Consider the following 11,783-nt stretch of genomic DNA (forward strand, 5'->3'; position numbering starts at 1 on the left):
ATGGGTCAGAACCGATATCAGGTGTGACGTCACATCCTGAAGTGAGTTTTTTGTATGTTGTGTTTCCATTCCTCATCATTTTTACATGCATGGTCTCACAATCTTCTTCAGTCCAGAATGTGGAAGAATAGAAAGTCTAGACATTTCTCCTTTCTCATAGGCTTCTGAAAGAGCACACCGCTTTTCTGACGCCTGACTTCCTACTTTCAGCGGAGTGGGGTGCTCCTGCTTATTTGACAGTTTGGACCATGTTGTTGGGACAGATTTTATACACCAGGGACGAGGCGCCGGATTTTACACAACGAAGGCAATGGAGCTGAATGAAAATGTTTTAGACAAGTGTACCAATACTTCTTTCCATATAGTGTTTGAGACTGTCCAATCGAGGGTGGGCGAACCATCTTCTAAACCACCACCCGGAAAGTTGTTGAGGCTGATTTTGCATTGGTCCATTACACCACACAATTTGCTCATACTTATACCACTCTCCAAATGCAAATTTTCTTCCATGACCCCGAATTAAAATGAAATTTGTCACATTGTTCCTCTTATGATTTTATTGCATTTTACGGTCCTCGAGGAAATGATATGTCATCACAATGTGGTTCATTTCGACAGCTGTAACCTATGGAGCAAAGTTACTTTAGACTAATTCTCCCTGGTTTGGTGTAAGGAGGGTGAGCTGTATTCGGTAAAGACTTTTATACCGAATTACTCTGCCTTCCTAATTCGGATTCACAATTCATTAAGAGGATGCTGTTTTGGGTTATGTTGTGCATTTCGGGAACTCTGGGCCAAATAGGTAAGTTAAAATTTCTTTATTTCTACATGTCCAATCTCCATTTTCGTGTTTTTTTCCTCCCTTTTTTCAGAGAGCCATAACTTTTTGATTAAGCCATAAACATACCCAGATGAGGGTTTGTTTTTTGCACGACAAGTTGTAGTTTTGAACATACAATATACTGGAAGGCTGGAAAAAATCCAAAATGAGATGAAGTGGTGAAAAAAATGCAATTCGGACATTTTTGAGGGGTTACCGACCTTAATTGTAGATTAAAAATGGCCTGCAAATATACTGTAATTCTTCAGGCTGGTACGTTTATGGCAATAATATAATTGTAATGCTTTTTCTATTTAAGGGAAAAAAATAATAAATTAGTAAAGAAAAAATGGTTTGTTTCACTATTTTCCAAAACCCGTTGCATTTTCATTTAACTATATAGTGGCTTGGCAGGTATACATTTTATTGGCACCATTTTGGGCAATATATGATGCTTTGTTCATTTCTTTGCATTATTTGATGGAGTTTTGGTTGCCAAAAAAAGCGCAATTCGGGTGTTTTTTAATTTTTTTTATGGCTTTTATTGTTTGGGTTTAAACTAATTTTATATTTTGATATATTGAATTTATATAAATGCGGCAATATCAAATGTTACTTTTAAAGTGGGAAATGAAGGACGATTCAAATTTGTATATTTTTTTATATTTTTAAAAACATTTTTTTGGCTTTTTGGGAATCTTGAATCTGAAATCATCTGATCACTTATTCTATGTACTAGAATACCGCAGTATCTTCAGGGCATAGAAAATAGTTTTCAAAGGACTTACTGGTTTAAAAAAAAGTAATACTCGCTTTCATAATCCCCCACAGTTCTGCTGGTCTCTAGTTCCTTGTCCTGTCTTGACACACCTGAAATGAGTGGAATTAGCAGCCGATCACTGGCCATATTGGTTACACCTCCTCGGCCAGTCAGTGTGCCGAGAAGGGTCCAGGAGGTAGAGACCTGCGCAGCTGCACAGGACCATGATGGTGAGAATTACTCTTTTTTAACCAGTCTGAACTCTATTAAAAAATGTTTTAAAACTTTAACAACCCCCTTAATTCTCTTTTTGGACAATCCATTTTCATTAAAAGATGAACTTAATATGGAGTGTCCCAGTCACAGAAATCAACCTTGTAATAACAATCTACTAGTGCTCAGTTTGTCCCCATCTCCCCCACAGGGCAGCTAAAGAATGACACAGTTCCTCTTAAAAACAATAGGATGTCCTTGTAACGCACGGACATGTCAGGTCCTCCAGAGCAGGAGACGCACTTTGTTGTTGCTCTGCACTCTGGCTAATTTATGAAGATCCTGAACTGAAAGTAGACCCAAAAGTGGTCAGTTCTAGCTCTTGTTTAATTCCATTTGCTCCCATGAGTATTCTGGTTTTAGTTTTTTTAAATCCGCCATACAGTTCCAGAGATATGGGCCTTTACATTTACTGCTGATCTTTTTATATTTACTGAGGGAGCGTGGCTCATAAAGCAATTATATAGATCAGCCTTAAGGCCCGCCCCAGAGGATCCGGTGAGCATTGAAAACCATAAAAATTACCACTAAATAAAAAGGAAACTATCTCTGGAAACATAAGACAGATTAAAAAAAAACAACTAAATAAACAGGAGAACAGCAAGAATAAAATAAGAGCAAAAAGGTTCTTTAAAACCCCTTTTCTAAGAACTAGATTTATGAAACTAGAAAGCCCCCTACCTATAATTTTAATTCATTATTTTCTTTTCTTATACAGATATGAAAGACAAACTGTTTGCTTTTCCCAAGAAGTCGTCCACCTCGTATGTTCAGCTACTACCGGAATATCCTGGCCCGTTTCGAGAGGTCACCGTCTGCATGAGATTTCACTCAAATCTGACCCGAGAATATTCCTTATTTTCGTTGGCCACTCGGGGTAGACCCAACGCCTTTCTCCTCTTTTACTATCCAGGCCCAAGAAATCAGTTTCTACTTTCAGTTGATAATAAAGATGAGTATTATGATTTGCAGGGCAATGATTTTACAGAATGGACTAGCGTTTGTGCAACGTGGAACTCGTCCACTCTGGTGGTGTGGATCGATGGGACAAAATACAATATAAATGCGAAGCAGAAAGATGTGCAGATCAGAGCCGACCCCATCATCATTATTGGGCAGGACCAAGACTCTTATGGCGGAAGGTTCGCAGCATCTCAGTCCTTTGTAGGAGAGATAACAGATATTAACATGTGGAATAAAACTCTGACCGATGAGAATATTATGGATTATTTTGCCGCTGATGAAATGAGTGGTAACATCATTAATTGGAGCGCTTTAAACTTTAAGGTTTTTGAAGATGTTGATATACAACCATATGTAGATCCCTATCCTTGTGTACCCATATAATTATAGGGTATGAGCACAGTAATGTCTTGATATGGTACTGTAAATAGCTCTCCTCCAGAAGGAAAAAATCTGTATCTGTAGTGCCACCCTACTGCCAGTGTCTGACCCTTAAAATGTTGCTCCTCATCAGTGCAGGGGTTTTATGGGTTAGTTGTGTATGTAATGTCTTCCAGACCGTACTAATCTTCCTTCATTTATAATTTTTCAAGACTCCTATAAGAAATGGATAATGCTTTACAGTTTAGCTACCTATAGGTGCCGCTAGAAAGACAGTTGTCTTATTTCCAGAGGAGAGCTGTTTTGCAATCTTTTTCCTTGCCCTGATGAGGGACCCTTGTCTTTGTTCCATGTAAAAAGGTTAATCTCATTTTATTACATTTGTGAAATTGTAAAGTGCTTGTAAAAACAAGAGAACGGGGCACAGCAGAGCCCTATCCTGAATGTAGAGGTGCGTATGCTCAACCTCATTCATTGTCAATTCATTGTCCATGGGGCTACCGGTAACATCCGAGCACTGTACACCGGCTTTCTCTGGTAGTCCCATAAAGAATGATTGAAGGAGGAGGAGGAACATGTGCACCTCCGCTGCATTTAAGATGGGGCTCTGTAGTGCCTGGTTCTCAAGAGTCTACGTTTTCGTGATCACTGGCGGTCCCAGTATTAAAGGGGCTTTTCGTTTTCAGAAAACGCTTGTCTCTCAGATGCAGTTTGTTTTTTAGAGTAAAAACATCTTTAGTCATCCTCTCCAGGTCCAACACTCAGTCTCTGCTTATTGTTTCTGGTATTGTCTGCAGCACTAACGACACAACGGTTAAGCCCTAGTTGACAGCACAAGCCGCTTAGAGCCGAGGAGCTCACTGATTGGCTGCAGCGCTGTCAGCTTAACGTCAGCAATGTAGACATTACCAGACTCCAGGAGCAGTGGAAGAGACTGAAAGCTGATCCGGAGAGGGTGAGTAAAGCACAGTTTGTTTGTTTTTTGGAGGAGGACAGGGGATTTTAGAAACCGGAAAAACTTTTAAGTAAGTTATCTCCTATTCTTTGCATTGGGGACAACTTATTCTGCGGTTTGATATAGTTCAGAAACGATAAAAATGTACGTTTTTCAAATCTTTAGCATGAAAAAAAAGTACTTTTAATAAAATATTTAGATTTTTATTTTTTCAATACTTTTTATTTGTGACGGCTACAATGAGGTAGCCCAGTACCCCTGAATAAGCTACATGCGAAATGCGCACCAGGGTATTAAGCAGTGTGTTGTCACGAGGTCCACTTACACACGTGGTCAAAATTGCTGATACACCTCGTTTAATGAAAGAAAAACCCACAATGGTCACAGAAATAACTTGAATCTGACAAAAGTAATAATAAATTAAAAATCTATGAAAATGAACAAATGAAAGTCAGACATTGCTTTTCTGCTTCCACAGAATTAAAAAAAAAATTAAACTCATGAAATCGGCCTGGACAGGAATGATGGTTCTTCTTAACTTAATATTTTGTTGAACAACCTTTTGAGGCAATCACTGCAATCAAACGATTCCTGTAACTGTCAATGAGACTTCTGCACCTCTCGACAGGTATTTTGGCCCACTCCTCATGAGCAAACTGCTCCAGTTGTCTCGTGTTTGAAGGTTGCCTTTTCCAGACGGCATGTTTCAGCTCTTTCCAAAGATGCTCAATAGGATTTAGGTCCGTTCTCATAGAAGCCACTTCAGAATAGTCCAATGTTTTCCTCTTAGCCATTCTTGGGTGTTTTTAGCTGTATGTTTTGGGTCATTATCCTGTTGCAAGACCCATGACCTGCGACTGAGACCAAGCTTTCTGACACTGGGCAGCACATTCCTCTCTAGAATCCCTTGATAGTCTTGAGATTTCATTGTACCCTGCACAGATTCAAGACACTCTGTGCCTGATGCAGCAAAGCAGCCCCAGAACATAACAGAGCCTTCTCCATGTTTCACAGTAGGGACAGTGTTCTTTTCTTGATATGCTTCATTTTTCCATATGTGAACAAAGAGCTAATGTGCCTTGCCAAAAACTTCAATTTTGTCTCATCTGTCCATAGGACATTCTCCCAGAAGCTTTGTGGCTTGTCAACATGTAGTTTGGCAAATTCCAGTCTGGCTTTTTTATGATTTTTTTTCAACAATGGTGTTCTCCTTGGTTGTCTCCCATGAAGTCCACTTTGGATCAAACAATGACGGATGGTGCGATCTGACACTGATGTTCCTTGAGCTTGAAGTTCACCTTTAATCTCTTTAGAAGTTATCCTGGGCTCTTTTGTTACCATTCGTATTATCCATCACTTTGATTTGTCATCAGTTTTCCTCCTGCGGCCACGTCCAGGGAGGTTGGCTACAGTCCCATGGATCTTAATTTTCTGAATAATATGTGCAACTGTAGTCACAGGAACATCGAGCTGCTTGGAGATGGTCTTATAACCTTTACCTTTAACATGCTTGTCCATAATTTTCTTTTTTATCTCCTGAGACAACTCTTTCCTTTGCTTCCTCTGGTCCATGTTGAGTGTGGTACACACCATGTCACCAAACAGCACAGTGAGTATCTGTAGCCCTATATACAGGCCCACTGACTGATTACAAGATTGTAGACACCTGTGATGCTAATTAGTGGACACAACTTGATTTAACATGTCCCTTTTGTCACATTATTTTCAGGGCTACCATCATATCTGTCCAGGCCTATTTCATTTAATTTTTTTAAAAAATCTGTGGAATCGGGGTTGAAAAGAAATGAATGACTTTCATTTGTTCATTTTCATAGATTTTTAATTTATCATTACTTTTGTCAGATTCAAGTTATTTCTGTGACCATTGTGGTTTTTCTTTCATTAAACGAGGGGTACCAACAATTTTGGCCACGTGTGTACATGGCGTTTGGTGGGTATGATATCTGAGAGCCCCTTCTTTTTGGACCTGATGTCACAGAAGGTGTGGGAAAGACTAGGTGCAACATGAAGAGAAGAGAGGGAGGAAGCCCAACACTAGGAAAAGGGGAGTGGAGACCCATAGGCAGACCTAATATCACTCTGCCTGCCCTAGCATCCCTATATAGGTTCCACATCTATCGCAGAGCAGGAACCTAAGCCCTGAATGTCCCTAGAGCTTGGCCCTAGATAGGGATGGGACAGGGTGAGCACTAGCCAAGCCCCAATACAAACTAAAGACAACAAGGTAGAAAAACAAAGGGGATACACTTAGCTTGAGCAGACACCAGAGAGATAATGGCAACTGTCCTCCAAGGGCACCAGAGATGAAACTAGCCAACTGTTAATGCTCCAAGCCTGCACAGAGGTACATAGAACTATCACCGACGACTCTCTGGAGAAACAGACTATTTAACTACCAAGCAAGGGTGTGTCAATCAGCAGCAGAAGGTGGAAATCGCTGCTGGGTCCTAAAGTAAGAAGGATAAGACTAAACTATAGAGATGAGGGAATCAAAAAGGCGTCTGCAATGCCAAGTGCAGCGACTGTCTGTCACATCTGACACACCCATGACACTGTGTTTACAATGGTATTGTTATAGGGGTAAGTTAAGGCTGGGATAGGCGTTTATGGACTTAACATTAAGACTGTATAACAATTTCTTGTGAAGTATACTGATTGATTTCTGAATTTGTTATTATTAATTTTGTATTATGCTATTGATGTGCCTTATAATATGACACCTTATAATATAAAATAAAAGGTAAATTATAGTCTCCATGATCGCAGCATCTAAGGGGTTAAATGTTGGTGGGGTCAGAGCTTTTTGTTGTTGGAATGGTACTCTTTAATATAGAGGGGACAAGACATACTAGTAATAATAATAACAATACAACTATATAAAAACAATCGTCTACAGTATGAGGAAAGGTGCTAATTTTCAAAACTCTTTCATGTTGGCTTAAAGGTTAGAACTTGCTTCCAGTTGGGTCTTACAGGTCTACCCAATGTGATGGTGTTTTCTGCTCGGCAGCCTCTGAGCAAGTCTAAGGTTTAATTTCATTAGGGTCTGTCTTCTGTCTTTTGAAGAAACACAGTGGAAGTATAGACTTGAGGAAGTAGAATGATGTCTAATGGTTTTGTAGAATTTGTGGTTATGTTGTCACCAAGGCGGATGATCTGGAGTAATTCTAGTCCTGTTTTGCAAGCAAACCAAAAAGTTTAAAATGAGAGAGAACAGAACAAAAAGTTTCTGAATCTTTAAAGGCGTTATTTGGGACTTTTGTATTTTTTTTCTTATGGGGCTAAGAACTTACAGGCAGGTAGTTTGTAACTACCTGCCTGTTCTGCCCAGACATGATCTCTGCCGGCTCAAAGCAATCGCGGACCACTGCTGCCAATGATTCTGCAGCTTCATTTGATCACGTCAACAGAGAAGTTCTTCCTCTTCCAGTCTGCTCTGTCGACGGGGAGTCACTGCCGATGACATGATTATAGACAGCCAACTCCCCACTGTCAGGTAGCAGGGAGCCAGCTATCAATCAGCATGATGTTGGCAGTCACGCCCTGTTGACATCTAAGCAGAAGAGAAGAAGTTGCTCTGTTGACATGACGCCAACTGAAGCCGCAAAATCGTTGGTAGGAGCGGTCTGTATCTGCTCTGAGCCGGTAGAGATCGGCAATGGCCAGAACAGCCAAATAGTTAACAACTACCTGCCAGTAAGTTCTTAGCTCCAAAAGAAAGATACAAAATCAGAGATAACCCTCCTGAAGCAGGTAAAGATTTTCACTCCCATCATACTCCTGGACAAAAGACAAGGACGTAGAAGATTAAAAAGATATACCTATCTGATACATTTATGATCACCTTTGCAGTCATTCTCTGCCTGGATGCAGTGACACACTCTTCAGCTGAGAGATTAGGGGACCCCCCCCCCAGTTCTGGAGCTAGGTGGGGGATTCCAGAGGACTGACCATTATTTCTATGGAGTGAATACCCCTTTAAAAAAAATGGAAAAACCTGAAAAAAAAAATCAATTGTACTGTAGTACTGTCACCACTGCACCCTGTCAATGAAAACCAGGGCACCAGCGGTGAGGCAGCGATGGACCCAAGGGAGTATGTGTATAGCTGTGTTCATTATTTTCTATGTCTCTTTTGCTGCTGCCTCCAATGATACAAGTTGCGTGTTCAAATCCTGATGAGACCAGATCTTAAGAAAATAGAAGAAATGTTTCTTGATTTGAATGTAAGTATGTAGAAGGCAGAGAGATGTCGCTCCTAGCTTCAAGGAGGCGGAAAAGCTACAGAGAAATAAAGAGAGCATGAGAGAAAACATTGCACAAAGTGAGTGCAATTCGAGACACAGCTCTGAGCTCCTGGCACAGCGGGACATCGCCCCCAATCAAGACAGTCCCGCTTGATCTGGGATGGGTCCCAGACAGAACACACTTGATGCCCTGGTAAGTGAAATAGAGAGAAAGGAGAGCTCATGTGCTTTGGGTACGGAGCTGGAACTGCAGGAGGGCATAGCTGTGGGATTGTAGTGTGGCGCCCTGCTGTGCATTGGTGCCACAGAACCCAGAAGGGTGCATGGATGGACTTCTCCACAAGAGGCCCTCACACATTCACACACCTCCACCCTACTACCTCACACCAGCAGAGGGAGCCCGTTAGGGATATATATATGGAGGGTGGAGCCAGGCAGCTCAGTTAGTTGTTAGCTCAGACAGAAATGAGTCTGTGAGCAGAGAGCGTGCTGACGCTCAGAGAGCAGTGAAGAGCAGCAAGATGGCTGCAGTGCTTAGGCGAGCCAAGGCCTACAGCACGTGTGAAAGCCTAGTGAGGGCCTTGAGTGGGCCGAAGGCGAGAGGAGAAGGAAGAAGTAGCAAGGGGGCAGAGGAGCATACCAAGCTCACCCCGATATATATATCGGACACCGGGTCTGCGCCTACAGGGACATTTATACTCAGTAGGAACCACCGGAACCCCTGGAGGACTACAGGTCCCAGGTTCACCAAACGCTGGCTACAGTACCAGGGCTAGGAATCACAGAGGCCCCAGCGTCCAGGGAGAGTGATCTCCAAAGAGAAGGCCCTACCACCAGGTCAGCAGGTGCAGAGAGAGACAGTAACCAAGCTAGGCCTAGCTCCAGGCAGGTCAGAAGCTTAGAGAAGAAAGCAACGGATCAGGAGGCCCTATACCCGCTCACTGGAGAGAGTCCAAAAGTGTGCCCTTCACCTGGAGTACCCTGGACCATGCCTGCAGCATCACCAGTAAAGGTACTGAAGCTTACCCCCGTGTGAGTGTCCGTCTTTCTTCCGGGACCGTCCTGCCGTCTCTCCCCTGCACCACCATCCATTACCCCCCACGCTGCCCTGGAGCTAGCTCTACCTGTGGAGAGCCACACTATCCCTGCTGCCGTAACACCAGCTCCAGAGGATCTGCTCCGCAGCGGCGGTACCCCTTAGCCTCATTCCACAGGTGACGTCACAAACTTTCCAAATCCCCCATATATACATATCCCCTTTTGACTGACCGCCCTGGGTCACGGACCGGGCCAGCCACCGTGATATCCCCCAGCAGCCAGAGGCCCGGCTGCCGAGTACCCCACGGCCCAGGGGGCGCGTCAGCCTTGGCGTCACAAACAGGATTCCGTGCCCGCTGCCACCGGGTACTGAGCGCCTTAAGAGACTGTGATACTCACTGTGGTGAAGTTTTCCCGCCATTCCCGAGATTTCCCGGCATTGTCCGCCATCTTCCTGTCGCCGCGTGGGAAGAAGAGGGGCGTAACCGAGGGATTCGGAGAGGCATAACCGTTGGAAGCGAGCGAAGTTCAGGACACGCCCCGCCCCTGACTTCGAACCAGGAAGTGTCAGGTCCTGGAAGGAGCCAGAGGACGCTCTGACATCAGACGCGAGCGACACAAGGTCCTGGAAGAAGACCGTCGCCCGTGGAGCTGCGGCCTACCTTGTAAAGAAAGTGAAGAAGGTAGGCTCCGGTTCACTAGGGGGGAGCAACAATTGCCGACGACCAGTAAGCCGCCGGAGCATCAGTTAACGCTCCTGATGCCCAACCTGCGGCCGTTCCACCAACAGGGGTCATGACCCCGTTATTACCTATGGCCCTGCCGTATATCCCTGGAGCGAAGTGGCACCCCCAGTATAACAGCAAACCGGACACCCTGTCCGGATTCAAGAGAGGAATATGCGGTGTGCTAGACATGTATTCTATGACCAGTAAACAGAGAGCCGCTGTTGTGCTGGGACAATTGACTGGTGCCGCAAAGCGGGAAGTTGAAACCTGGCCAGTCGCAGACCAGGAATCAGTATCCATCATCTTTAAGAGACTGCAGACTGTGTTTGAAAACCGCACCGAGACGAATCTCCAGATGAGGTTCTACCACTGTGTCCAGAAAACTGAGGACAGTATTCGGGACTATGCCTGGTGCTTACAGGAAGCACTGCGGGCCCTGAAACAGGTTAGTCCAGCCAGCATACAAGATGAAAATAAAATGCTGACGGAACAGTTCATCCGGGGGTTAAGGTCCCAGGAGGAGAGCAGAACTGTAAGGTGGTGGGCCCTAGATCATCCAGATGCCACCTTTGACACCCTTAAGGACATGGCTATAAAGGGTCTGCAACCCCTGGAAACATCAGATACTGCTATCCAGCGTCACCAGGGTGGGGCTACCCCAGTGCCTGCAGCACCCACCGCTCCTTCATTAACGGCTGAAACAAAGATGCAAACAGTGCCTCCTAGCGAGCTGGACAGCCTACGCTCTGAAGTGCGCCAGTTAAGTAAAACCCTGGCCACTGTCCTGAGCAGCCTGCAGCTACCGGAGGAGCCCAAGCCGGAAGGAAGGATACTACTCACCGACAGCCCTAAGGATGTCCCCTGGATGAGAAGAAAAAGGAGGACAACGCCACCCCATAGGAGGACAACGCCGCCCTGGAGGAGGACAACGCCACCCCGTGGGAGGACCAACGACCAACGTCACCCTCCAGGAGAATTCATCTGCTACCGCTGCCAGAAGGCAGGCCACACAGTGCGGAGCTGTCCTTTAAACGAGCAAACCCTGGGGCCGAGGGCCGACACCCAGGAGTAAATCAAGCAGGCCCATCAAACTGGTACCATCGGTTCGTGGGAGGAAGACCTTTCCTGTCCATTGTGCTGGATGGCATCGCGACACCTGATCTGCTGGACACTGGATCTCAGGTAACCATCATGCCAGATGTCCACTACAAAAGGTTCTGGTCCATAGACGAACTTCACCCGCCAGCTCCAAACCTTTCCGTGTATGCCTCCAAGGCCTTCCCCTTAACCTAGTCGGGGTTAAGGATGAGGCAGTAAAGGTGGGAAGAGTGGAACTGAAGGACCAGGGACTAATTGTAGTAGAGACTAATACTGATGATACAGACTTGTATATGGTACTTGGCACAAATATTGTCGGTAACTGTTTGGGAGAAGTGTTGTTTTTGCTCCAACAGATGGCTGACACTGCCAAACCAGGGCAGATGAGTGTGCTCCAGAAAGAGATCCGAGCCCTTATGTACCAGCAACAGGTAAAGCTAACAGGTGGTGAAATTGGTAATGTACGGGTGACGAACCCGATACCCATACCAGTAGCACGG

General features: G+C 44.5%; 1 protein-coding gene across 1 annotated transcript; it reads left to right on the plus strand.

Moving 5' to 3' along the window:
* Positions 1–584: 584 nt before the first annotated feature.
* LOC141153041 (C-reactive protein-like) lies at positions 585–4,504 on the plus strand. Its single transcript, XM_073637720.1, has 2 exons — positions 585–802; positions 2,572–4,504. Exons 1-2 carry the CDS (start codon positions 754–756, stop codon positions 3,198–3,200), a joined length of 678 nt encoding a protein of 225 aa, XP_073493821.1. The 5' UTR covers positions 585–753; the 3' UTR covers positions 3,201–4,504.
* The last annotated feature ends 7,279 nt before the right edge of the window (positions 4,505–11,783 follow it).

This window comes from Phyllobates terribilis, unplaced genomic scaffold (assembly GCF_046119375.1).
Source record: "Phyllobates terribilis strain yellow unplaced genomic scaffold, ASM4611937v1 Scaffold_7__3_contigs__length_470593459, whole genome shotgun sequence".
NCBI classification, from domain to species: Eukaryota; Metazoa; Chordata; class Amphibia; order Anura; family Dendrobatidae; genus Phyllobates; species Phyllobates terribilis.